A 27,402-nucleotide genomic window follows, 5' to 3' on the forward strand; every position below is an offset into this window, starting at 1 on the left:
ACCATCTCCATACCCCTCCGCTGGACTCTCTCCAGCAGTTCCTTGTCTTTCTTGAACTGGGGGGCCCAGAACTGGACACAGTTACTCCAGGTGTGGCCTCACCAGGGCAGTGTAGAAGGGGAGCAGAACTTCCCTTGACCTGCTGGAAGGTTGTCATGAACATGCTGAGCCCTGCTCTGAGGGCTGTGCTCTCCAGGAACCCTCCTGAAGCATCTGAAGGGGCCAGCTTTGGCTAGAGTGGGGGATGCAGCTTTGCTGACTCAAAGACCAAGCCTTTTGGTGACAGCACTTCTCTGCCTCCAAGAATTCTCCAGAGAGCCCTGACTAGCCACATTCCTGATGAAGGTTTATGCTTGTGGGAGGTAACTTCCTTAGGAGTAACTGTAGAATCCGGCATTTCTTAACATGCTGGAAGGTGGCAGGTCAAGTGGCCTTGCCAAACTTTAACGAACAGTAAGAGAGCTGGACCTGAATTGCTGTATTTGCCATGAGTCTCTACTATCTCTAATAAAAGAGGAAAGACAGGGCTCCACGGGTGAACTCCTTCCCATTCTGTCTCACTGCTTCAAATGTGTGAGGGCATGGAGGGGTTCGAGGTCCAACCTGAGTCTTCGAGCACCTCTATTAGCACAAGTTGTGGAACACAGCATACGGAGATATGCTTCCATCGCTGTTTGTTTTGAGACGTAACCTCTCTCTGGACGCTTTATTGCCGCTCTGTTCAGTAGAAGATGGCCAAGGTTGAGCTACTGGTGCTTTTGTCACCAGTTTCTGTGCTGCAGTTATTAGGAGGGATCTGCTAACAGGCTTTCCATTGACTTTGGGCTTTGCTTTGAACGAGACCCTGTGGGTTTAGGGCATGTGGCCAAACTATGGCTCTTGTTTCAGTGGAACTCAATGTTGGACTAAGTCCCATAGCAAGCCTTGGGGATAAATTGAATCCCGGGCTGCAGGCAGAGAGGAGCCGAGGGAGACAGCTAAAATGGATATCTCTGGGTTTTCCTGGGAGGTGGTTCCATGCCCAACTCAGTCCTGCAGTGTGCAGAAGCAGTGGGAGCCCTGAAAGCCATGGGTGTCCTCTTCATGTGAACCATTCTCAATGCAACCCCAACCATCAGCAGCGTCTTGACCGTTGTCATCCATGGTATGTCTTGGAAGGGCCCACTCGAACCTGGGTGTCTGAGTTTGGCTCTCATAGCAGTAAAGGGAGAACCTAACCCCCTCCTCAAGCCCTACAGCCTTCAAAACACTGACAGAAAGGGAAAGGATCCTCCTTACAGCTTTCACTTTTGAAAGCCAGCTGCCTCCAGTTCTCACTCTGCTTTGCAGTATCCGCTTCTGGAACGTGAAGCTCTTACCCTTGCTTGAAGCCCTCCCTCCCTGCCTATTTGCCAAGGGGAAGAGCTGGTAAGTGTTAAATTCAGTAGGAAAATTACTGCGGGCCCCTGGCCCTGGAGTTCCCCACAGCGTGTGGCACAGCGTGACCCATGCTCTGAGAAGCCAGATGCACACAGTGTTGGGTTTGTCCTGTGGTGCTTCTCCTATACAGATGGCGAAGGTGCAAATTTTCCCCTCTGACCCCGTGCTTGAGGTAAATAAACTGTAAATAGCTTGGGAGAGCAGGCTGGGATGTGTAGTAGTGAAAAAGGGTGATTTTTATTTTTATTTTTTTCCTTTTTTGGGGAGGAAAAGAGGAGGATAACCATCAAAACCTAAATTAACTCCCTCTTGCAAACATAGTTTGAGGAGACATTATCAAGCTAAAAATATGAGCAGTTTGTAAAAGGAGCAGTTTTCCTCATGCTGCTACTCACATGTTACTTAATTAAACCAGTAGTTGCTTACTTTTCCACTATTCATGGTACTTGAGTGTTTTTGGGAGGGGGCACTTTGCTGAGCATGGACAATGAGGGCTTGTGTCCATGGTAGGACTTACTGGTTAAAGCCAAAGTAAATATTGAAGTGGTTATAGTTATGCCAACATGAGCCCCTATAGGAACATTCTCACTCAAACTTTTCTAAAATTTAACTTCTGTTTATTGGAAATGGGTCTAAATCTGAGTGGAAAGAGCTGCCATGTTACTGGAATAGAAGTGTCCATCTGGAGGTCTGTCCCAGTTTAATTTATTGAACTTCCTGGCAGGAAAGAGTGTCAGGAATTTAATTTTTTTTCCTTGTCACTCCACCAGCCTTTCCTGGTTGTATTGCACAGGCTTTAGGTTGTGAATCTCACAGGAGACCTTTTTTCTTTAATTAAATTCTAGACATTGTTTAATCAGCTCTTGAACATGAAGTTGCCTCTCTTTTAGTGCAAAGGTCTTCAGTGTAACCTGTTCCTTTTGAGAGAAACCCGCTGTTTAAGTCTTCTCTCCGAATTACTGGTTGCAGGCAGTGTGATGGCTTTGAGTTGAGAGTTGACTGCAGGGAATCTCTTGAACTTCATCAAGTCCCACACCTTGAGAAGGAAGAACCCTTTGCAGTGATGCAGGCTGGGGAGCAGCTCTGCTAAAAACCCCTCAGGCATCCTGTGGACCTGTGGTGGACAGGAGCCTGAAAGAGAGCCAGTGATGTGCCCTGGTAATGAAGGTCAACTGTGTCTTGGGCAGCATGAACAATAAGTATAGCCAGGAGATGAAGGGGAGGGGTTATTTCCCTTTTGTTAGACACTTCTTTGATCACATCTGGAATACCACATCTGGTTTTGAGCCCCCTTGGTGAAGAAAGATGTTAACAAGCATGAGCAAGTCCAGCAGAGAGCCATGAAGATGATGAGACCATGAAGTTGATGAGACATTGGAGAATGAGGGGTAAGGATTGTACTCCTTGCCAGCCAGCTCACCTCTCCTCTTCCTGTGGCCTTGCACAGCATGTCTTCTTGTAGCTCCTGCTTGGTCTTGACTGCGCAAATGTTTCAAACTGATCCACTCAAAAAACCTGATTGGAACCTGACACAAGGCCAAGAATAATGCTGATGGACTCAAACTCAAATAACAGTACTGTGCTGACCAGCTTGCTCTCAAAAATATACCACGGAAAGTCAAGGTGCTGCCTTAGTCTCAGGGCCACGGGGACTGCTAAGTTGTGTTCTTGGTGAGCTAAGTGGAGCTGGGTTAAGGTGATCCACTCTCCTCCTATTAAGTGCATACTATGGACCAGTAAGGATCAGGGGATGTAGTGAAAACACTTTTCCAGGAGAGGCAAGTGAAGGAGGAGGGATAACGTCTCTTAAGTGGCATGCTCTCACCATCAAACTTACTTGCGGGGCATGCAGAGAAGACGTGTTGGCCTGTGCTGCCCCTCTCTTCTAGCACTGGTGTAGGAGGGGTTTGGGCAGACTGAAGTTGCTTTTCTGCAGGTATTAGAGGTGCTGCTTTACCTCATCTGCTGTGAGCTTTTTCCGAGAGGAGTCAGCACAGGACACCGCCAGCACAGTGTCTTCCATGTGATGCTTTCTTACCCTCAGTTTATCACACAAACGGTCTCATCTCATGGCCTTGTCTCACTGTACCAGACACAGCACAAGTGTTGGTTGCTCTGTCCAGGTGTCTCAACTCTTCCTGAGTGACATCACCCAGGGAAAGGACAGTCAGTTTTCTAGAACTGGGGGAGATGTGCACCATGGGCAGCAGACCACCGGTGGTGGTGAGATCTGCAGCAGAGATGGCCCTAAACCATTTTCAAGATGCTAAGGATGAACAGGGTCCAACTGGTCCATCCATCGGAGTTGGAGCAGTGAAGTTTTAACTGTGTACTTGGCTTCCTGAGGTCCTGAAAAATGTTTATTACAGAAGAAGTGCTTATAACGGGGAATATCCTGACGTGCCTCTTAGGGCTTGAGGAGCTCTCGCTGCCAGTGGGAAGACCTGGTCATATTTTTATTTGCCTGTTTTTCTTGTGCAGGGGTTGTCATTTAAAAAAAAATAGGAGAAAACAAGTATGTGCCTGTTTTTCCATGCAGTGGCATTGCAAACACCATAGCTGGTATTTTTTCTTCGGGGATAGGTGGGCTGGTTCTGATATTACAACAGGGGTAAGTGCTGATTTTGTTTGATCTTAAGTGTGAATTGTTCTGAAACTAATTGTAATAGTTGTTTTGGGAATGGCTTTGGTTGTTTGGTGGTTTTTTTTGGTTGATGTTCTTTATTTTGAGGCTCAAAGCTGGAAAAACAAAGGTCTGCCAAATGGCTACTCATAGGGCATGTTTCATCCAGGGCGTGACGAACTTTATTGCTTTTGAGAACTTCTGGGCTTAGAAATGTTGCTGGGTGGATAGTCCTGGAGACAGCAGTCCGTTATTTGTGCCAGAGCTTTATCTCATCAACATCTTAGCAAGGGTCTACTGGGATGTCAATTTACCTTCTACATAACACCACCATTACAGCCTGGGCAGTAAAATGCCATTTTTCTTCTAGCAGTTTCCTTGTGGGTAGATCTAGAGATTCCTCCAGGCTCACATTGATGCGTCTTACTTCTTTCTGGAGGCGTTAAGTGTTGGGGTCTTCTGGGGTGAATTTTGTCCATCCTACCATCTCCTACTGGAGACAAAGACATGCCAGGAGGGGCATCCTTCAGCCCCCTTGTCTTGCCTGGGGAAGCAAAGAAGGGCCAGCTCTTGAGGCCAGCTAGCTTTTGAGGGCAGACCTGCAGTAACTGTCAACCATTGTCTTTCAACTTTAAGATTTCTTCTGCTAGTCAAAGTTTTGGACATCATGAAGCAACTCTGAGCAATTGAGGAAACAGCCTTCTAGCACATTAATAATTCTCTCTGAGGTTGAATGACTCTATGTTTTTACTTTCTTTTTGACAAGGAAATTGTGTTTCATTTATGAACTTTGGGTTTCCATTGCTCATCCCTGCAACCAGCTCCCCCACTAATAAATTTTGGGCTTGTGTGTGTGCAAGGCTGAACAGAGAAAGATCTCCTGGCAGAGGCAAGGGAGCAGCTAGCATAACACCAAAACTAGCTTGATATGCATGCAGCTGAAGCTTCCCCTTTCCCTCCCCAGACTGTAGCAAACCCCTCCACATCTCCCCAGTGATCTTACGCAAGGTTAGAAGGACTGGGATGAGACTTGCTGAGGGAAATGGGCACGTGGACCTGACTCTGTGGGAATTGTGTGCTTGCTTTATGGGTTTGCAGCCTCCTTAAGACTAGCCTGGACCTGGCAAAGAGCTTGGTGTAGGGTGGACTCCAGCATTCTCCAGGATGGCCACCATCGTCTTTGCTTGGTTTACGTGACGCCTAATTGCAGTGTGGTCCCACCATATGGCAGGAACTTCTTGGTGCTGCTGCAGCTGCAGTAATGACCATGAACAAAAAACCACTTTCAGAGTTCTCTGGTATTTTAGGAATTTTGGAGCTGTTGTTCACTGACCGTGCAGCTGGCGTGTGGGAAGACAGCAGAACAAGGCTAGTGAAATGCGCAGTGGCCGTGGGAGGCCCGAGCAAGTGTGCTAGAACAGGGGCTTGTGTGGATGAGCTGACGTCCATAAAATACATGGAGCAGGCTTGACTTAGTCTGTTCTACCAAGTCAGCACCATGACTGGTTTAGTCCAGTTAAACATCCTTGCAGACTAGATTTACAGTGCAGTCTGACCCAGGGTCTTGGTCAAAAGCAAAACCTGAAGTTATGCCTAAGCCCAGCCTTGCTCTGTCATACGAGAGCAGTTAATAGCAGCAAGAAACCAGCCTCCATTCGCTTGCTGAACTTTATTTATTGCTTTAATACACAGGAATAAATATTCAACAAATAAGCTTCCTGTCCTTAAGTGATTGTGTTCTTCTGATTATAAATAAACTCAAAATCTGAAGTCTTGATTCTTTTTTAATTTAAACCAGGCTAAACCCCATGGGATTGATATCCTCTGGTTGTATGAACTAGAAAGGGTTCCTGCCTTCATCCTCATCTGGAGGATCACATGATGACTTAGGGTGGAGATATTTTCCTGAAATAGCTTGGAGTGGCTCTGGGGTTTGGGATGGGCCTCCTTTCTCCCTTCTGTGTGTCCTCCCTGAACTACAGGTATCTCTGGCTTCAGGTAGGGTGGAGGATGTGTGGGAATTGCCTTTGGGTCTCTGGAGCTGGAGGATAAAATAGGCCATTTATAGCAGTTGATGGGGCTTAGCACGGCCTTCCAGCACCCTCCCCTTTAGGGTGTGTTTCACACCAACTTCACAATCTCTCCACGGGACTTTTAGGAGTATTTATACTCCCAGAAGAATATAAAGGGATTGTAAAGTCTCAGTGGAGCTTGCACAGGCCGTGTCCTACCAAGGGGCTGTGCTTTCCTGCCTTCTGGCCAGGAAAAACGAGCAGCCCTTTGGCTGCAGGAAATTTGCTGTGGGATCTGCCGCGACCACGTGAGCGGCCAGATGTTCGATGTGCAACATCCTGGTCCCAGGGAAACGCGTGCTGGAAAGGAGCAGCTGGGATGCGACTTGGCTCGCTTGCCCTCTGACCAGAAGGCTCGAGGATCCCAGGCGGAGATGGGCTTGTGGCTCCTTGGGGAGCGTTTCCACGGGATTACGGTCAGAGACATCTGTGCGTCCTGTTCCAGTTTGTACAGCTACACTGCTCAGCCCCGAGGGGAAAAAAGCATTCAGATGCTGCTTTCAGGGAGGATGGTGGAGGAAGCAGGCGGGTTTCATCCACCCTGTTGTTCGAGACCGAGTGCTACTGCAGTGTTTTAACAGAAGGTAGCATCTGAGAGAAGCTCCTCCGTGGGTTCTCACAAACTCGTAACCTCTGTGTCAGGGAACGGTGAGAAAGCAAGCTGCCTCTGGCTGAGCTGGGCAGGGGGAAGGAGGTCTGCTGCTCATCCTGGGGTAGCCCGGCCTTCCCCTGCCCGCTCTGGGCTCAGCCTGGCCGTGCAGAGAGCAGTTTGGAGGGGCTGTGCTAATTGCAGGTTGCAAATTGAAGGCTGTGCAGCTGAAACGGGGGGCTTGCAGGGTGGTACAGCGAGCAGAGCAGAACCTTGGTGCTTCTAGAGACAGGACCTGCATGGCTAACTGACCTGGGGCTGTTTGTCTTGTGATGGCCTGTCCTGTCTTTCCAGTGGATGAACTGAGCAGATTTGAAGGGGTGCGATTGTGACAGCCAGCAAGGAGGATTCATAGAACAGTTTTGGTTGGGAAGGACCTTTAAGATCATCAAGTCCAACCGTTAACCCAGCACTGCCAAGGCCACCACTAACCCATGTCCCTCAGCACCACATCTACACGGCTTTTAAATCCCTCCAGGGATGGGGACTCCACCACTGCCCTGGGCAGCCTGTGCCAGTGCTTGACAGCCCTTTCAGTGAAGAAATTGTCCCTGATCTCCAATCTAAACCTCCCCTGGCACAACTTGAGGCCGTTTCCTCTCATCCCATCACTTGTTACCTGGGAGAAGAGACCGACCCCCACCTCCCTACACCCTCCTTTCAGGCAGTTGTAGAGAGCGAGAAGGTCTCCCCTCAGCCTCCTTTTCTCCAGACTAAACACTCCCAGGTCCCTCAGCCGCTCCTCATCACACTTGTGCTCCAGACCCTTCACCACCTTCATTGCCCTTCTCTGGACTCGCTCCAGCACCTCAAGATCTTTCTTGTAGTGAGGGGCCCAAAACTGCACCCAGGATTTGAGGTGCGGCCTCACCAGTGCCACATATTCAGCACGGAGGCATTAAGAATAGTGAGTTCAGTCCGGTACCAGCGTGACGATGAAGCTGCTGTGATTCCTGTGAGGCAGGAGGAGATCAGCGGGAGGGGAGCGGTGGGTGAGGATGCCCGCATTACCAGGGTGCTCTGTCTTTGTGGGGAATGGGGCTCTGCTGTGTGCCTTGCAAGGACTCGCACATCTGTGGAGCTGCCCTGGGTTCTGCCGGGAGCTGGACGTGCCTGTAAGAAATAGGGTTTGCCCCTGACTCATTTACCCGCTGGGAAAAGGCAAAGGACCTAAATTTTGGGCTCTTTGTGCTCTCATTTTTCCAGGGCAGCCACTGACCACAATGTTGATAACACCACAGCAATCCTTAGAGAGTGGCTGAAGAACGTGCAGAACCTCTACCATGATGTGGAGTGGAGGCCGATGGAAGACCCCCAGTGAGTACTGCAGCGAGGGGCTGACTGAAGCTGTTTGGTGCACGTGTCAGATCTTCTAGGTTTTCTGTTTACAAGCCATGAGATGTACTAAATGTCCAAGTATTAAAATGTGGATTTTTTTTTTTGTGGGGTCTGTCCCATTAAAATTGTGTTCTTATGAAGTCCATAAAAAGCTCTTTGACTTTAGCAAAGCGACTCATGCAGAACTTCGGAGAAGAAAGTATTTTCCATTCAGTTATTTAGCATCTGCAGCTGCTCTCTTTGCATGGTAGACAAATCACATCAAAAGCTACAGGGAATAAAACCTGTCATTCTTTATTTGCAAGGAAGCAGAAAAATCGTAGCCCATTCCCGTCGTGTCTATGAAAGTTCTGTCTGAGACGTCAAATACTCAGTAAGTTCTGAGCCAGAGAACTAGATTTAATTCGGTGTATTATGCCTTTGCATGACTTGCAGGATCACTGCTTTGAAATATGAAGTTATGTTTAAAGAGAATCCTCTTTTAAAGAATGAAGGGCAACACCTATTTATGAAAAGAATTGTGTGTGCTGGGGTTTTATTACCTCTTCTATTTTTTTTTTCTTTTTTTTAAGATCAGCTGTTCCTTGTTTTGTTCTGTTTTCTATTTCTTCCATCAGGGAAAAGTACATCAGTTTCCCCTTTCTTTAGGCTTGCTTTTACTTTCAGGATCCTCAGTGTGGTGGTGGGACATTTGTGGGACAAACCCACAGGGAACACTTGTTTTGTTGACTTTTTTTAATCCTTTCATTGGAATTGAGTTTCCTTAATCCTGTCAAACTTGGCTTTTTTAAGTTCTGTAAAAACTTTTTGAAATGCTTAGCTCCTTCTTTAGCTTATGCTGGCACTGTTTCAAAGTCCTGGATTTTTATTCCACATAGGGTTCCGTCCCTGAGTTTCCTTCCATCTTTGATACAAAGCGTTGGCTCTTGGACCTGATCCTGCAAACAGAGCCATGCGCATAACTCTGCTCACATGATCGGGCTCCTGGGGTTGGGTGTTGGGTGTCTGTAGATTTAAGAGCTGTTATTGGGATGTGTTAACAGTTACTAATAATGCCCAGACCCTGAGGGAATCCAAATTGCCTTTATCTTTACATCCTCAGCTCTGTTGATTCTACTGGACTTAAGAAAGCTGCGTTTATAGTTTTAAACTTAAAGCCTAGCAGAGGACAGATGACTTCCTACCAGAGGGTCAGCTGAGGTAAATCAGCTTCAGTTCCTTTCGGTGGGGTAACCTCTGCTGACGGCGGGTGAGGACCTGCCGCTGCAGAAGAAACTCCTGGGTTTGATAGTGCTGTTTTGCTCGTGGTCAGCAGCAAATGCTGCGGCGCTGCTTGTTCTCCAGTGCCCTGTTCTCCACATGCCAGCACGAAACTTGGAATCGTTCTCCCTCAAAACCTCTCCCGGGTTGCCTGAGGTGACTCTAACACTGTTTTGCTTTTGGAAAAAAGGCAGCGAGGGAACTCTGGTTTGTTTGGGGTTTTTTTTTGACTAGTGCAATAGAGCCCAAACATGGGTTGCAGTCACTTTTTTTTTTTATTTTATTAGGTCTTACCCAGAGGAAATTGGGCCAAAACATTGGCCGAGCTCCCGATTCACTCACGTGATGAAGCTCCGCCAGGCTGCCCTGCGCGCTGCACGGGAGAAGTGGTCGGACTACATCCTGGTAAATGCAAGGTTTGGTTTATTAACTGTCCTCAGGCAAAAGCTTCTCAGGGAGTTACTCTGATACTTGGGGCTGCCAAAAAGTTCCTTCTCCCTCAAAAGACAAAGCTCTCTGCAGTGGGATGCTGCATGATGTTTCTTGGTCTGATGAGGAAGAGGCTTTGGAACGAGAGAGAGAAGTCCCTGGGTAAGCCCAAGGCTTTCTCCCCAGGGGTCAAGATTAAATATAGTCCTGGTGGTGGGTAGGTACCTGCAAGGGTCCCCCAGATTGAAACTCCACCTGTTATTGATGAAATGTTCTTCTGCAGAACAGTTGTGGGAAGATGGATGCCTTCGGTCCCTACAGCAGCAGTTAACGGTGGTGTTCCCAGTCTCTGAACAAGGCGAGGGTGTGAGGCCAGTTTGTAAGAGGAGTTCTTGATCCTCTTCACAGGATAAACCTGCCCTGATTTTTCAGCAACGTTATTTTCCCTCGCAGCTCTGTTGCCCCAGTGCTGGAGTAATGTTCTGTGGATTCAGAGGGTAGATGTGCATGTTCTCCTGTCTCATAACTTACCTATAACACAGATGTGTCCTATGGTATCAAAACCACCAGCTCAGTGCTTTTTGGGGTTTTTTTTGCCAGTACCTCGTGCCTCTGGCTGCCTTGTTCTCAAGAAAGTGTCAGGGGAAACATATCCTTTCATCTAATAACAAATTTCTTTTTCCCCTCCTCCTTCTCTAGTTTGTTGATGCAGATAATTTACTGACCAACCCACAAACCCTGAACCTGATGATAGCAGAAAACAAGACGCTGGTGGCACCGATGCTCGAGTCTCGCTCTCTCTACTCCAACTTCTGGTGTGGCATCACCCCCCAGGCAAGCGACCGCGTGAACGGTGCGGGGTCACTGCGCAAGCTGTGTTTTCAAAGGCCTCCTGCCTTGTGTCTGTGAAGCAGTGGGCAGCGTTTCTGTTCTGTGGGCTTGCCCATCTGCTTTTGTAGTGTCCTTTCTCTGAACAGAAGCTGCTGTGGCTCTGAGGCACGCAGAGGTGATGTTGGCATGTCCTGAGGATAGCGGGGTCATGCAGTCATCTAAGCTTCCTCCTCTCTCAGCGGTGGCATCCCAAATCTTGGGTGGGTGTCTTTGGGAAAGGACCATACATTTATAGGGAACCTGGGCATAAGAGTAGAGAGGCCATTGCAGTCTATAAATGTTTTTCAGGCTTCATTTTATAACCGAGCTGTAGGTATGAGCAGAGCAGTACATGCCCTGCATTGGGTGTGCAGGCACATAACTAAAACTTTCTTCCTTATCTGGGATCCTCGTTTGGAAAGGCTTAATCTGGAGGAAGCTGAGCTTGCTTGGCCAAAAGTCCTGGGAAGTGATACAGTCCCACTAACTGCATAAAAAAATGGTGATATATACACACAGTCACACCAGAATTTATTTGAGGGCGTTCCATATGCATGTGTAATGGCCTTATAATTCTTGGTACATTATTCTTGACTAGCTTTCCTGTATAGTGACACTAATCTTGAGAGGAATTGGCTTTTCTTTCTACAGCTCTCCATTATATATAGGTTATTTTTCTCACAGATGAACAAGATTTATGTAGCAGGGCAACACCCTTTGCCTTGAAGGCAGTGTGTGTGCTGAAGTATGTGTGTAAAGGGTGCTGGTGTACAGGACACAAGTGCTGAGCCTAGACATTAGACTTTCATGTTACCTTTTTGAGTCACATAGGCTACAGAAAGCATAAGATATGAAAATGTTGTGTAGTAGAAATAGCGTTAGTTTTAGAGTCAGAAGGAGGTTGTGCTATGGCTTTACAAGTTGATCCACATCACTGTGGTGTGTTGACCTTGGCTGGTAGGTAAGCCCCCACCCAGCAAGGTGGGGGAGCAAATTGGAAGGGCAAAAGCAGAAAAAAAAAAAAATACCAAAACCTAAACCCAAAAGCAATGCTCCTGGGTTGAGATAAAGACAGTTTAATAAATGAAGGGAAAAAAAAAAACCCAAACAAATAAACAAGTGATGCAAAACCAGTCGCTCACCACCAAGAGACGGATGCCCAGCCATTCCCTGAGCACCGGCTACTTCGGAAAACTCCCCCCACAGTGTTATTGCTGAGCATGGTATGGAAAATCCCTTGGGTCCATTGGGGTCTGCTGTCCCAGCTGGGTCCCCTCCCAAGCCCTTGCTCACCCCCAGCCTACTCGCTGTGGGGGGCAGAGCGAGAAACAGTGAAGGCCTTGATGCTGTGCGAGCACTGTTCAGCGGCAGCTAAAACGTCAGCACGTTGTCACCGCTGTTTTGGGCACCAGTTTAAAGCACAGCACCGTACGGGCTGCTATGAAGAAAATCAACTGCATCCCAGCCCAGCCCAGTGCCATCAACTTGTCCAGAAAAGGATTTCAGTAAGGGAATCAAATCTGTAGAAAGGCAGATCTATAGTCGCAGTCATTTTTTGCCTTTTTTTCACTCTTTTCCTTTGAAACGTTCTTGACTAAGTTCTAGATGGGCTTTCCAAGACATTCGAGCTGAAATGGGAACTGTAGTTAATGCTTTTTTCTCCTCTGTAATGAGATCAGCTTTTTGACCTGTTCTCCAGCCTGCTGCTGGTTGTGTTTTGTCATCCATTGGGGAGGCAGGATCACAGAATCACAGAATCAATCAGGTTGGAAGAGCCCTCTGGGATCATCGAGTCCAACCATTGCCCTGACACCACCATGTTAACTAGACCATGGCACTAAGTGCCATGTCCAGTCTTTTCTTAAACCCCTCCAGAGATGGTGACTCCACCACCTCCCTGGGCAGCCCCTTCCAATGGCTAATGACCCTTTCTGAGAAGAAATGCTTCCTAATGTCTGTAATCCTAAGCTCCGTGGCTCCTAGAATAGGAAGAGGTTTACTGTTCTCTTGAAAATTTTCCATGTTCGACCTGGGAAGCTTCAGGATTTCCTTTTTACTTCCATGTCTGAGTCTTGTGTTTCCTTCCTTGTAAAGACAGGCTTGCCCTGCATAGACAAATGTGTTTAAGCCTGAGCTGCACATACATATTTGAGCTTCCCTGGGGCATGGGAATAGGAGTACTTTGGAGAGGCTCCACCGTCCTGCCCATCCCTACCCTCTAGCTTTATTCCAGGGAGCTAAACAGATACTAATTATTGTCATTATTGCTGGAGTGAAACAAAGAGCAAACTCCATTCCCCGCTGCTTCTGGTGTAAAACATCAGTCTTTCTTCCCAGTGTTACCCAGGACACAGGTAGGGACTACAGGCAGAGTGAAAATGTCACAACGGTGCTGGGTCGGACCAAAGGTCCGTCTGATAGCAGATGCCTGGGGAATACTGGCAAACGAGTGAGTGAATGATACTTCCCCCAAATATTTTTCTATCCTCTGACAATCTTCTTCTCTAGGATTTCTTGAGGAAGGTCTTTGTCTTTAAAACTCTCAGTGATTTTTTTCTTCTGCAGAAATCATTATCTGAATCTTTTTGGGTTTTTCTGCCCCCCACACCATCTTACGGCAAGGAGTTCCACAGTTCAGACTAACTGATTGAGTAAAAATAGCAGGAAAAGGTCCTGAAATTTCCAGATGTTTGGGAAGCAAATATATAAATAAGAAAAGGGGTGAGTGTGTTTACTTGTTTCAGTTTTTGTTCTAAAATGGAGATATAAAATTCATAGCAAGGCATTGTCCTTTAAGTTTTTAAGGTTAAGTCCTGAGACAGACAGGTTTTCCACTGATGTAAATCAGCATTCCACCCCAGCCTGGAGTGGATCTCTGCCTGCGTGCACCAGCCTCAGCCCTGGCCCACGGTGTTACCTCTCCAGCAGTAAATTTCCAGCGTTAGCTGAGAAAAGGAGAGGGGAAAAAACTAGCAGCAAACGCATCTTGCAGAATTTGGTGAAAAAAAGCAGCTCAAATGAACAGGCAAGTTCCCACTTTATTTTTTTTTTCCTTCTTCTCTCTTAGTTGCTGCTTCTTGTTTCTGTGCTTGTGGTCCCACAGCTTCATGCTCTCAGCCTTGCTCTCCCTGGGGACTCGGGGAGGGAGTAGCAGCTGGAGCACGCCCTGGAACACGGCCTTCGGCCCTGAGCAGCAACAAGGCAAACCCAGCTCCAGACAGCTTGACATTTAGTTGTCAGGAAGCTAACCTTAGGAGAGCACGGCAGCAGTGCTGACAAGTTGGGAGTCTCTTCTTGACTACGCATGATTTGTGAGCAGTGAAAAGCTCCAAAACCCCACAGGGAGTGACTGGAGGAGGGAAGATTTGTTTCCATCACCGTTCACCTGTGGGCATTCTTGGATGTCTGTTAAAGGCTGAATGTCTTAACCCTTCCTTGAGTGGGAGTGCTAGTAAGCTCTCTACCCGCTCGCTCCTTTTCATGAAAATGAGACGGGCTGTGTTTGAGGGAGGTTCAGATTGGACATTAGGAAGCATTTCTTCTCAGCAAGGGTCATTAGCCATTGGAAGGGGCTGCCCAGGGAGGTGGTGGAGTCACCATCTCTGGAGGTGTTTAAGAAAAGACTGGACATGGCACTTAGTGCCCTGGTCTAGTTGCCATGGTGGTGTCAGGGCAATGGTTGGACTCGATGATCCCAGAGGGCTCTTCCAACCTGATTGATTGAAAATTGATTGATTGAGGTATCTGGTCCTCACAGTATGGTCAGAAGGTATCTGAAGGGCAGAGATGCATAAACAGACAAATGCACCACACCATGCTTCTACACAACACCAGGTTCTGCAGTGATTTGCTCAGCTGTTGCTAGGATGCTCATGGAAAACAGAACGTAAAAGTAACTTTAGCAGCTCATCATTTCTGTAAAGAATCATTTTGGTTGGAAAGGACCTTTAAGATCCTAAGGTGCTAAAGGACCTTTAAGACATAAAAGACCAGAATCTGCTCTGGATTCAACCGTCAGCCACATTCAGATGTCTAATGGGCATGTTAGGACTTTCTCTCTGAGGGAATTCAGTGTATTTATTTCCAAATCTGATAGCTTTAGAAATAACTGCACCTGCAAAACCAGCTGTGAGCCACACAACGTGGGTGTTGCACCCACAGTGCTGGAAGGCACCGAGAAATGAGCTGGGTGAAGTGCCTCCCCAGGCAGACTCTGTGGGGAGAGCTCAGGAGTGGGTAGTAGACCTGCTTGCCCTGGGATGGAGGAAGCAGGGATTCTTACACACCTGATGGAGACTGAGATGTTGCCTTTGCTGCACTGAAGCAAATGTTTATTTTTTTTCTTTAAAGTCATGGTCAGAAATAATTTGCAGGTCCTATTCTGTGAGACACTGAATGTCCTTTGTGCCTGTTGAACACGAAGGATGCCACGGATGCTCAGCAGCTTCCAGGGTCAGACCTGAGAGTCTATGTGCAAAAAAAGGTTTCTGGAGAGCCAGGGGGAAAAAGCCCGAGGTTTGAAGCTCTGTTGCAAGGGAATTTTGTGGTGGAAAGGTTTAGATTTCCAATAGCTGCTAAAAAGGAGAGAGGAGGTCAACCTTTAACTTTTGGGATGGAGATTGTTTGTAAATACTTGACTGAGCCCTTTCCAAAGTGGGGACACTTCAAAATCTGAAACTGGGCACTGATCCGTCTTTGCTGGGGAGGGCAAAGGGCGGGAGCTTTTGCTAGGGAGCATCTATGGAACAGAAACCCCTTGTAACAAGCAGCCCCCTCCTCATGTTTGCAGGGCTATTACAAAAGGACCCTGGATTATCCCCTGATTCGGGAATGGAAGAGGACAGGCTGTTTTGCTGTCCCAATGATTCATTCCACGTTCCTCATTGACTTAAGGAAAGAAGCTTCCACCAAGCTGATGTTCTACCCACCCCACCAGGACTACACTTGGAGCTTTGACGATATCATGGTCTTTGCCTTCTCCAGTCGCCAAGCAGGTATGTCTGCAGCCTTTGCTAGTAGAGACACGCAGATCTCTACTTTGAGTTCACAGCCCAGAAGTCATGTGTTGGCCTCAGTGGTGAGTTAAGACCCTGTTCCCTTTCCTCTCTTGGATCTGGTCAGGACTAACTAGTAGCAAGCGATTTGCAATGCAGTTTTGGGTCACAGCTAGCTTCGAAAGACATGAGAGCCCTTCTTGGGGTGGAGGCAATGTTTCAGAGACAACATGTGTGGCATCCACCCTTGCTTGGTGTCGCAGCAAGACAGTAGTGAACACAGGTGAATGCTGTGAGAGCAGAAGGTGTTCTGAAGTCTGATGAGGCTTTGCTTCAGCAGGGATTGTCTGAGAGGTGGAGTTTTCTGGGGGTTTGGGTTTTTTTGGAAGCAAAATCATTGCAGCTTTCAAGGGAATGGTGTGGAGTCTATGGGCTGTGCTGAGAGGAAACCTCTTGCAGGCAAGAGCAGGTTAGAGCTGGTGTGTGAGCAGTAAAACCTCTGCCTGCTTGACATTGTATCATGGGTACTTTGGGAGAACCAGTGGAGCACTGAACTGCCTTGAGATCCTTGGGGCCCAGCGGAGAGAAAATGTGTACTGCTCTGGCTGATACTGGGATCAGTTTCTACCAGACAGTGGGAGGATTTCAGTTCAACCTGAAATACAAGAGTCCTTTCAGGCCAAGTCACCACCTCAGTGTCCTCCTCCTTTGCCTGGAATGGCTCTTGGTGTTTGCAGAGACTCTGTGTGTCTCGGTGAAATCCCTGTCCCTTATTGCAGGATACTGCTGCTGCTGCTGCTTGTACTTGTGGTGAGGCTGTTGAGTCCCATTTATTTTTGGAGAGTGGATCTGGTGGGTGTTCTCTCTGCAGCAAAGTCCTGGCTGGCGGACCTGTGTCAGGGCTGAAAGGAGCTCCTGGGAAGGGTACATTTTTAATGACACCTGTATTGTTCTTTGCCCTGCTGCATTGAAGAGGGGAAAGTTTGGGGCCTTCTAAAGGAAAAAAGGGACTGATGAAACCTCAGCAGCAATGACATGCACTTCCATTTGGAGCTTCATGACTGGTTTGACTGGCTTACTGGGGGGAATTAGTACGGAGAAGTTGTGGGTCCTCTGAGTGATATGCAGCTGGTGTTACCTGTCCTCTGTTGGTAAAAGAGGCAAAGTGAAAGTGAGAAGGAAGGGCTGTTCTTCAGGGACAGACAAGCAGAGAGAAAGTGAAGTGAGGAAGTACAGCTTGTTGTTGGCAGTCACTTCTGCAGAAGAGACAGGCTGAGAAGACTGCCTCTCCCACCATTTCCAGACCAGCACAGCAGCCACCAGCTTTCCTTTGAGTGATCTTTCTGGTTTGAAGTTCTTGACAGAACTTCTTGGGCTGCATCCCCAGCAGCGTGGCCAGCAGGGCGAGGGAGGGGATTCTGCCCCTCTGCTCCGCTCTTGTGAGACCCCCCCTGCAGTGCTGCGTCCAGCCCTGGGGGCACCAACACAAGAAGGACACGGAGCTGCTGGAGCGAGTCCAGAGGAGGCCGCGGAGATGCTCAGAGGGCTGGAGCCCCTCTGCTCTGGAGACAGGCTGAGAGAGCTGGGGCTGTTCAGCCTGGAGAAGAGAAGGCTCTGGGGAGACCTTCTAGCACCTTCCAGTACCTGAAGGGGCTGCAGGAAAGACAGAGAGGGGCTTTTGACAAGGGCATGGAGTGACAGGATGAGGGGGAACGGTTTTAAACTGACAGAGGGGAGGTTTAGATTAGATATGAGGAAGAAATTCTTTGCTGTGAGGGTGGTGAGACACTGGCCCAGGTTGCCCCGAGAAGGTGTGGCTGCCCCCTCCCTGGCAGTGTTCAAGGCCAGGTTGGATGGGGCTTGGAGCAGCCTGGTCTAGTGGAAGGTGTCCCTGCCTGTGGCAGGGGTTTGGAACTAGATGATCTTTAAGGTTCCTTCCAACCCAAACCAGTCTGTGATTCTCTGACAGCACTGAAAAAGATGGTGTTGTCTTGGCAGACTAAGAAGGCTTTTTAGAACTCAGATATGAGAGGATGAGGAACATCAGATGAGAAAGACGAATGATGATAGAGGAGAGGCAGCAAGAGCTGAAATGAGAGCCCTTAGGAGGCAGAGGTGAGATGTGAACTTGCAGGGCACCTTTGGGGCCCTGACTTTCAGAGGCAGGACATCAGTATATTGGCTCCAGAGGAGAACTGAAGTTTAAGTCTGGATAGCAAAGCAGGCTCCTTCAAATCTACCTGCCCCACTTGTTCCCTCTGAGAGCTCTCCCAGAAATGCAGCATCCAAAGGCTGTGGTAACTGCATTGCATTAACTCCAGCTGCTTAAGAAACATTTCAGGCATTCAAACCCATCATTTTTTCCTTCCATCCTAGAACACGTTAGCTTTTTCCAGGACTGACCCATGACATGAAAAGCTTTGCTTCAGCAAAGCCCATTGATCTGCTCAGATTGTTGGCTTGTGTCCTGGGCTGAGTTTTGTCTCCCAGGATAAAAGGATGACATCCGAGTTCAGAAATGTGAGAAATGTGTGGACTTTGAGGTAAACTTCTCTTCGAAGTAATTTTATGACTTCAGGGGAGTAAGTTAATGACGTTGGCTTTTGTCCAGGCCAAATACTGCACTTAACGCGTCAGATCAAACCATCTGTTTTCAACAGTGCTCGAAGCAACTGTTTTGTGATGCTCCAGAGAGAACATCCCACTTCTGCTGAGAGGACGTGGCCTGCGGTGGGAGTACTGACTTGGAATGAAGCTTGCTCTGGGTGTTCTATTGACAAAGGGGGACTCTGTAGAGACCCTCGCACTCTCGAGGTAGCACTTAGCCAGGTCTCCTGAGCTTCCTTTCAGCCTGAGGCTCTGAAGACCTAGAGCCAGCCAGAAGGAAGGTCTGGTCACAGGGAAATGTAGGTTGCCCTAACTATGGTTGTGGGTTTAGAGCATGGCTGTGACTCCTGGTCACCGCCTTACAAAGGGTAATAATAATACAAGTATCTATATCTTTTCTGTCCCTTGTAGCAACTGTTTATTCTATTATAAAAACAGAGCTGGAGAGCGAGTCCCCCTCCCCATTTTAAAGGAGCTTTTATCTCAGAAGGAGCAGAAATACTGGCACGGATCTGTGCAGCTTAACTGTGTTTAAGCCAGCGGAAGATAAGAACGGCGATCAGTGAGCCAGACGAGATTAGTTGATGAGATCAGTGCCAAACCCATTAATGTCAGCAGGTAGCATTATTTTTTTATTCTGCCATTTAACTCAATTGCAGCTGACAGCTGAATGTGTTTTGGCAAGTGGTGTAGCCAGCAATTTACTTGCAGAACTTAACGAGCCCGGTGTTTCTACCATTTTAATGCAGACAATTCTGCTCTGCTAAAAATAGCAGGGATTAGGGGGACTGACACATGAAAGCATCAATGCACCAGGAGGTGTCTGCTTTTCATTTATTTTCTAGAGGGAGAGGGGTGGTTGTGCTTGTTTTATTAAAAAAAAAAATAAAGAGGGGCAGGAAAGCTTGTAGGTTTGGGTTTTTGTTTAAATCTGCCTGGCCAGTTTGGGTTCTAGCAGCTTTCAGGTTGGGGTTAATTAATAAAGGATCTTACCAGAGCTCAGTGAAAAACAAGGGCAGTATTTTCACTTGGCTTCTCTGGCTGGGGCTTGGGAGCGTGTTGCCTGACGTGACATCAGGCCCGGCGCTGCTGCAGCGACAGCTGACAGGGAGCAAAAGCATTTTGCTGATCCCACGGTGCTGGGACATTCCCAGCAACCAAGCTCAGCAGTGGCTGGGGCTCTCCCTTGCTCTTTGTTTCGCACCTTCAGCTCCTTGAACAACCAGTTGCAAAAGCTTGTGAGTAGAAGGATGTTACGTTATCGCCTCTTCTTGGAAGCCTCTTTTCTCCTTACTGGTGTCTCTCTCTAGGATTTTGCTCTGATGTTCAGGGCACTGTAAAAACTAGTCCTGGAGAGGAAAGGACCATGTTTGGTGGTAGGCTTGGCACTTCCAAGCTGGTCATCATATATATTCCTCAAAGTCCTTTGCCAACACAGGTGAAAATGTCTTTGAGAGTCCAGAGAAGGGCAACGAAGGTGGTGAAGGGTCTGGAGCACAAGTGTGATGAGGAGCGGCTGAGGGACCTGGGGGTGTTTAGCCTGGAGAAAAGGAGGCTGAGGGGAGACCTTCTCGCTCTCTACAACTGCCTGAAAGGAGGGTGTAGCGAGGTGGGGGTTGGTCTCTTCTCCCAGGTAACAAGTGACAGAATGAGAGGAAATGGCCTCAAGTTGTGCCAGGGGAGGTTTAGATTGGAGATCAGGAACAATTTCTTCCCCAAAAGGGCTGTCAAGCACTGGCACAGGCTGCCCAGGGCAGTGGTGGAGTCCCCATCCCTGGAGGGATTTAAAAGCCGTGTAGATGTGGTGCTGAGGGACACGGGTTAGTGGTGGGCTTGGCAGTGCTGGGTTAGCGGTTGGACTCGATGATCTTAAAGGTCCTTCCCAACCCAAACAATTCTATGATTCTATTTTTTAGCCAAAGCAAACAAAAGCAGGAAGGTGCTTGACTGCCAAACCCAGAGTGAATCCCTCGCTAGGCTGGTAACAGACTCTGCAGCTGTACCCATGCCTTGGGCCTTGCAGCTTCATCCCATGTGATGCCAGGGGAGCCGAGCTGCCTGTGCCTGTGTTTGGCCAACCAGGTGCTGTTGAAGCTGGTGATCAGAGTTGGCTCCTCCACCCTGGAAGAGTCACTCCGTATTTATTGCGGGGTGACGGAGAAGCCTTGCAAAGCTCAAGACAAAAGCTTCCATCGCCCCTAGCCACGCTGGGTTTGTTTGAATTTTTCCCTCTCTAAGGCTGCCTGCTCTGATGGACCTGCACCCCTCTTTGCCCAGAAGGTCCCAGGGTGGCTGCTGTGGGTGGGAACCCGTTTGGCTCATGTGCCAGCCATCACATCGCTTGAGGCTGGCTTCCTTGGAGGGTGAAAACCTGTTCCTGCTGTTGGTTCTGAAGGGATTGTGTCAGGTGAGGTGTCAGGTCTGAGCAGAGCAGGGTTTTGGGGTGGGGGTTTCTGCAGTACTCGCCAGTTACGCGCAGTACCTGCTGCCTGTCTCAGATGTGGCTTTTCCTAAAGGCCAGTTCTGCCTTCTGCTGTAGGGTTGATTTTGTAGCGTGAAGGCAAAGGCCAAAAAAGACCCTTCCTCTGGTCTCAGAGGAGGGTTCCCAGTCTCTCCTAAGAGAAAACTGATTGCAGTTAAAAATAACTGCTGTTAGGGAGCAAGTAGAGATTGGTTTCATAGGAGAGGCTGCTTGCTGCCAGCCAAATAAACCAGAACGTGGCACTGTGGCCGATAGCCCAGCAGGCCGTGCTGCCATTCAGCAAGACCTGGACAGGCTGGAGAGCTGGGGGAGAGGAACCTCATGAAGTTCAACAAAGGCAAGTGCAGGGTCCTGCACCTTGGGAGGAATAACCCCACACACCAGTACAGGCTGGGGTGACCTGCTGGAAAACAGCTCTGCAGAGAAGGACCTGGGAGTTCTGGGGGACAACAAGTTCCTCATGAGCCAACAATGTGCCCTTGGGGTCAGGAAGGCCAGTGGTGTCCTGGGGTGCGTGAGGAAGAGTGTGGGCAGCAGGTTGAGGGAGGTTCTCCTCCCCCTCTACACGGCCCTGGTGAGGCCACACCTGGAGTAACTGTGCAGTTCTGGGCCCCCCAGTTCAAGAAAGACAAGGAACTACTGGAGAGAGTCCAGCGGAGGGGTACGGAGATGGTCAGAGGGCTGGAGCATCTCTGGTACGAGGAGAGGCTGAGGGAGCTGGGGCTGTTCAGCCTGGAGAAGAGCAGACTGAGGGGGGATCTTATCAGTGCTTACAAATACCTTAGGGGCGGGTGTCAAGGGGATGGGGCCAGACTCTTCTCAGTGGTGCCCAGTGACAGGACAAGGGGCAACGGGCGCAAACTGAAACATGGGAAGTTCCATCTGAAAATAAGGAGGAACTTCTTTGCTGTGAGGGTGCCAGAGCCCTGGCACAGGCTGCCCAGGGAGGGTGGGGAGTCTCCTTCTCTGGAGATATTCAAAACCCACCTGGACACGACCCTGTGCAACATGCTCTGGGTGACCCTGCTTGGGCAGGGGATTGGACTGGATGATCTCCAGAGGTGCCTTCCAACCCCAGCCAGTCTGGGATTCTGTGATATTTTTGAATTGTTTGCTTATGGCGCAGAACTTCTGGGGACTGAGGTCCTGCTGTAAGTGATTGTGGCTATGTAGCAACAGAGCAGCGAAATCCGCTGGTAAAAGACCCGACTCTAATTTCTGTTTTCCTGTGATCCCCAGGAGTACAGATGTTCATCTGCAACCGCGAACACTATGGTTTCCTTCCCATGCCCCTGAAATCGCACCAGACGCTGCAAGAAGAAACCGAGAACTTTGTGCACACGCTGATCGAGGCTATGAGTAAGTTGCTGTGCCCCGCCATGATGGATCCCCCCAAGCTGATGTTTGTAGAGCTTTCCAACCAGCAGCCCAGCTCTCTTCCCCTTGGGAGTCTGCATCCTGATCTGGCTGCTCTCATACTGGTTTGATATGTGGTTTTCCATTTTCCACTGCTTTTCTACTTAGGGATGCAATCGCTTCACGGTCAGCTCAGCCCCATTCACAAAACCCATTAACTTCCCCGTATTAAATGCAAAAATGCATCTTTAATGTGGAAAAGGTGCTGCAGCACCTCGTTTTTTGTCGTGAGGTCTGTCTGGCACATGGCTGTCGGCCTTTGCTTTGCAGCATGGACGCTTTCTGCTGCCCCCACTCCTGCACTGCCTTCACATCCCAGCTCCCTGGGGCTTTTTAGGCCCAGTGACGCAAACACACACGGGCACGTTATATCAGCGCAGCGTGTATGTGAGGGTGATGCTTGGGATCTCTCCTCTCTTTCAGTTGATCGTCCTCCCATTGAACCCTCGCAGTATGTCTCTGTTCCTCCGAAGAACCCTGACAAGATGGGATTTGATGAAGTAAGGAACCTGTTTTGCTGCCGTTGTCTTCCTATTTATCGCTTAGAGGACCTGGGTTCTCCCTGTAGCTGAGCTTCCAGCCATTTCCCTTGGAGTGCCTCAAGCTGTGCCAGGGGAGGTTCAGGTTGGACATTAGGAAGCATTTCTTCTCAGAAGGGGTCATTAGCCATTGGAAGGGGCTGCCCAGGGAGGTGGTGGAGTCACCATCTCTGGAGGTGTTTAAGAAAAGACTGGACATGGCACTTAGTGCCATGGTGTAGTTGCCATGGTGGTGTCAGGGCAATGGTTGGACTCGATGATCCCAGAGGGCTCTTCCAACCTGGTTGATGCTGTGATTCTGTGAGTGTATTATCTTTTCACATAGTTCTTTCCCAATCACTCATCTTTTGGACTTAAAACTTTTTGCAAGGAGAAAATAGCCATCTTTATTGGAGGAGAACTTCTGCCGAGCTCAGGGAGGCAGAAGGGAAAGGCCTCAGGGAATATTCTTGCCCTCTGGCATTTGCCGTGGGGAAACGGGGGCCAGTCAGGTCTGTGGGCAGTTGGTACCTGCTACAAGACCCCTGATTAGAATCATAGAATCATAGAATTTTTAAGGTTGGGAAAGAACTAAAAGATCATCAAGTCCAACCATCCACCTAATGCCACCATGCCCACTAAACCATGTCCTGAAGCGCCACATCTAGATGTTTTTTGAACACCTCCAGGGATGGTGACTCCACCACCTCCCTGGGCAGCCTGTTCCAATGCCTTATGACTCTTTCAGTGAAGAAATTCTTCCTAAGATCCAGCCTGAACCTCCCCTGGTGTAACTTGAGGCCATTTCTTCTCGTCCTGTTGCTGTTTTTTAGCCAGAAGCACCGGTTTGTGCACAAGGGCAGCGCCCAGCAAATCTTTGGGCTTCCTCTCTTGAGGGTATGGATGTTTTAATGTCAGCCAGGAGGAGATGAGGCTGAAAACCAGGTTATTTAACTCCCCAGTTCTTGTGCTGTTTTCCTCTGCATCTGCCTCTGCAGAGCAGCTTGGCAGTCCTGCCGTTCTGCAACAAAAACTGGGCTTTTGGGAAACCTCCTCTGCTTTCCAGTGACAGAAGGGAACAGTTTCTGTCACCTGAGCGAGACGCTGGAGAGCCCAGGGGGGCCAGGCTCCCAGCTGGGTTCTACCCTGAGCTGGGTACGTCCGTCTGTTTATACAACTCGTCAAGTCTGAACCCGCTTTGGCCCCGTGTGTTTGAGCATCTGTGTTCGGGGCGCAGCTGGTGTAGGTTTTTTCCATGTTGTCCTTTGTGGCTGCGCTTTATTTATCCAATTTATTATTTTTGCATTTCTACTGAACTGGAATTTGATCCGCTTCTTACTGGGATGAGGTTTCGCTCCACAGGCTACAAAGCTGCACTTGTACTTGTCTGCCTGGGAGTGAAAAATATCCGTGACCTTCTGCAGTTTACCTGCAAATGAGGGCTCCAGTCCTCTGCCCTCCACCAGAGTCTGGCTCCTCAAGGCTTGGCCTCAGCCCTGCCCAGACATCTCTGTTCCCTGTCTTGGCTCTGTGCAAGGCTTTCTGCTCTGGCAGATTTTCAGCGCCCAAAATAATTACAAACCTCCTCTCTTTGCTGTTCCTTGTACTTGGTGGTGGCCCCGCTGATAATCCTGAATACAGGCGTTGTGGGGAAGTGTGTGGGTCAGTGTTCCTCTGGGACCGGAGCTGGAGGTGGCCATTTTATTCTGTGTTTCATATAAATCAAAGCATCTTATAACTTTAGAAGTTACAGACTTGGCTGTACCTAGGCCGCACCTTGAATCCTGTGTCCAGTTGTGGGCCCCACACTTCAAGAAAGATGTTGAGGTGTTGGAACAAGTCCAGAGGAGGGCGACCAAGGTGGGGAAGGGTCTGGAGGGTCTGACCTCTGAGGAACGGCTGAGGGAGCTGGGGGTGTTTAGCCTGGAGAAGAGGAGGCTCAGAGGTGACCTTAGTGCAGTCTACAACTACCTGAAGGGAGGTTGTAGTGAAGTGGGAGTCGGCCTCTTCTCCCAGGCAACTAGAGATAGGACAAGAGGACACAGCCTCAAGCTTCACCAGGGGAGGTTGAGGTTGGACATTAGGAAGCATTTCTTCTCAGCAAGGGTCATTAGCCATTGGAAGGGGCTGCCCAGGGAGGTGGTGGAGTCACCATCTCTGGAGGTGTTCAAGAAAAGGCTGGACATGGCACTTAGTGCCCTGGTCTAGTTGACATGGTGGTGTGAGGGCAACGGTTGGACTCGATGATCCCAGAGGGCTCTTCCAACCTGGTTGATTCTGTGATTCTGTGGTCTCCTCTCACCTTTATTCATCCTCAAAAAGCAACTCTCCCTGTGGCATAAAACATCCAAAAAAGTAGGTGTTAGACAAGGAACGAGCCTCTAACCTTTCAGCTCAAACCCAACCCCAATTTTTTGACAAATTCGAAGCAACCTGGAATAAACCCACACCTGGTATTTTAATAAGATCTGCTTTTCCAGTGCGGCTGCTGGAGAAGAGTGGATCAGGACTCCCTTTTCTCCCTCACTCCCAAGCCGGGAGGTTGATGTCTTTCTCTTCTACGCAGATTTTCATGATTAATCTGAAGCGTCGGAAAGACAGGCGGGATCGGATGCTGCGGACGCTCTATGAGCAAGAGATCGCGGTCAAGATAGTGGAGGCTGTGGATGGAAAGTGAGTTTTGGCTGGGGTTTGCAAAGAGGGGGTTGTGCTTAATTGCTTAACGCCATCTCCTTGGGTGCCCTGACCTCCCTTCTGGTGGGGAAGGGTGGGCTGAGGGAGAGGTGAGTATGACTTTTCTTTACCTAACAGCCTCTTTGGGGCAGTTTTTCTCCGTTTCTTTCTTCTTTTGCAATTAGTCAGTCTCTGTGAGACAACCAGGGCAGCGTGGTTGAGACTAAGGTAAAAATCAGGTTAAAATCATGCTGATTGGTGGGATTGAGTGCACTCGCAGCAAGTTTGCCGTCAACACTAAGCTGTGTGGTGAGGTTGGCACGCTGGAGGGAAGGGATGCCATCCAGAGGGACCTTGACAGGCTTGAGAGCTGGGCCTGTGCAAACTGCATGAAGTTCAACAAGGCCAAGTGCAAGGTCCTGCACGTGGGTCGGGGCAATCCCAAGCACAAACACAGGCTGGGCAGAGAATGGATTGAGAGCAGCCCTGAGGAGAAGGACTTGGGGGTGATGGGTGACGAGAAGCTCACCATGAGCTGGCAATGTGCGCTTGCAGCCCAAAGCCAACCGTGTCCTGGGCTGCATCCCCAGCAGCGTGGCCAGCAGGGCGAGGGAGGGGATTCTGCCCCTCTGCTCCGCTCTCGGGAGACCCCCCCTGCAGTGCTGCGTCCATCTCTGGGGGCACCAACAGAAGAAGGACACGGAGCTGTTGGAGCGAGTCCAGAGGAGGCCACGAAGATGCTCAGAGGGCTGGAGCACCTCTGCTATGGAGACAGGCTGAGAGAGCTGGGGCTGTTCAGCCTGGAGAAGAGAAGGCTCTGGGGAGACCTTCTAGCACCTTCCAGTACCTGAAGGGGCTACAGGAAAGCTGTAGAGGGGCTTTTTACAAGGGCATGGAGTGGTAGGACGAGGGGGAACGGTTTTAAACTGAAAGAGGGGAGATTGAGATGAGATATTAGGAAGAAATTCTTTCCTGTGAGGATGGTGAGACACTGGCCCAGGTTGCCCAGAGAAGCTGTGGCTGCCCCCTCCCTGGCAGTGTTCAAGGCCAGGTTGGATGGGGCTTGGAGCAACCTGATCTGGTGGAAGGTGTCCCTGCCCGTGGCAGGGGGGTTGGAACCAGATGATCTTTAAGGTCCCTTCCAACCCAAACCTTTTTTTCTGTGATTCTATGATTTCTGCGAACTGTAACACTTGCAGACAGTCAAAAGGAGTCAGCAGTGAAGGTATTTGAGAGCAGTTATCTCCCAGGAAGATCATCCATCCTAGTGCTACAAAGCTGTTGTGCTACAGCATTAACCCTGACACGGCCCTTTCCAGGCTTACTCTAAGGTGTGTTACGACCTTCTTATAATGAGAAATCCAGGCAGGAATTTTTGGTCTGGGAGATGCAAAAAGGCCTCAGGGAGCTGGGAACCCACATGCCACCTGGTGGTCTTTGAGACTTGGGTACCCATCAAAACCTCCTAGAAAAATACTCTCAGCCAAGAGCCTGACACGGTGATGGTCCTATAAGAAGCCATTGGCAGAGTTAAGGATATGATTAGTTAAGGATATGATTTGCCAGCTTGATTTAGAAATGTAAAACAAGAAGTTATTTTTTTCTCTGGGTTTTTGAGTGAAACAAGTGCTTGAATTTCTTGAGATACGGTTTTTCTCTGAACATCAACAGCATTTTGCATGTTGTGTCTGTGTGTGACTTGAATTGACTTTTTTTTTTTAACAGTGACCCATGTTCTCTCTTTCTCAGAGCGCTGAACACGAGTCAGCTCAAAGCTCTCAGCATCGACATGCTCCCGGGTTACCGGGACCCGTACTCCTCCAGGCCACTAACCAGAGGAGAGATCGGCTGCTTCCTTAGTCACTACTACATCTGGAAGGAGGTAAGGAGCTGGTGGGTGCCTCGGGGTGCCGGCAGGAAGGTGCTGTGGGCAGGCGCAATAGGAGGGTGCGGAGCATCAACTACAACGCCCGTTTCTGGAGGCGTAGGATGGACCTGTTTGCCTTGGTTTGTAGGGCATCATGGACAGGGTTTTTCTTGGACTTCAGCTTT

The 27,402-nt window shown here is 49.1% G+C and overlaps 1 protein-coding gene across 1 annotated transcript in view; it reads left to right on the plus strand.

The window, feature by feature from the left end:
- Positions 1 to 27,402, plus strand: part of COLGALT2 (collagen beta(1-O)galactosyltransferase 2) — a 67,878-nt gene that overhangs the window by 35,252 nt on the left and 5,224 nt on the right. The window contains exons 2-9 of the mRNA XM_068416854.1: positions 7,970 to 8,080; positions 9,649 to 9,766; positions 10,490 to 10,624; positions 15,450 to 15,654; positions 21,983 to 22,102; positions 22,583 to 22,659; positions 25,244 to 25,350; positions 27,100 to 27,232. Coding sequence (XP_068272955.1) covers positions 7,970 to 8,080; positions 9,649 to 9,766; positions 10,490 to 10,624; positions 15,450 to 15,654; positions 21,983 to 22,102; positions 22,583 to 22,659; positions 25,244 to 25,350; positions 27,100 to 27,232 — 1,006 coding nt within the window. The remainder of the gene's footprint in view (positions 1 to 7,969; positions 8,081 to 9,648; positions 9,767 to 10,489; positions 10,625 to 15,449; positions 15,655 to 21,982; positions 22,103 to 22,582; positions 22,660 to 25,243; positions 25,351 to 27,099; positions 27,233 to 27,402) is intronic.

The sequence above is a fragment of the Nyctibius grandis genome, chromosome 21 (genome assembly GCF_013368605.1).
Source record: "Nyctibius grandis isolate bNycGra1 chromosome 21, bNycGra1.pri, whole genome shotgun sequence".
Taxonomy (NCBI): domain Eukaryota; kingdom Metazoa; phylum Chordata; class Aves; order Nyctibiiformes; family Nyctibiidae; genus Nyctibius; species Nyctibius grandis.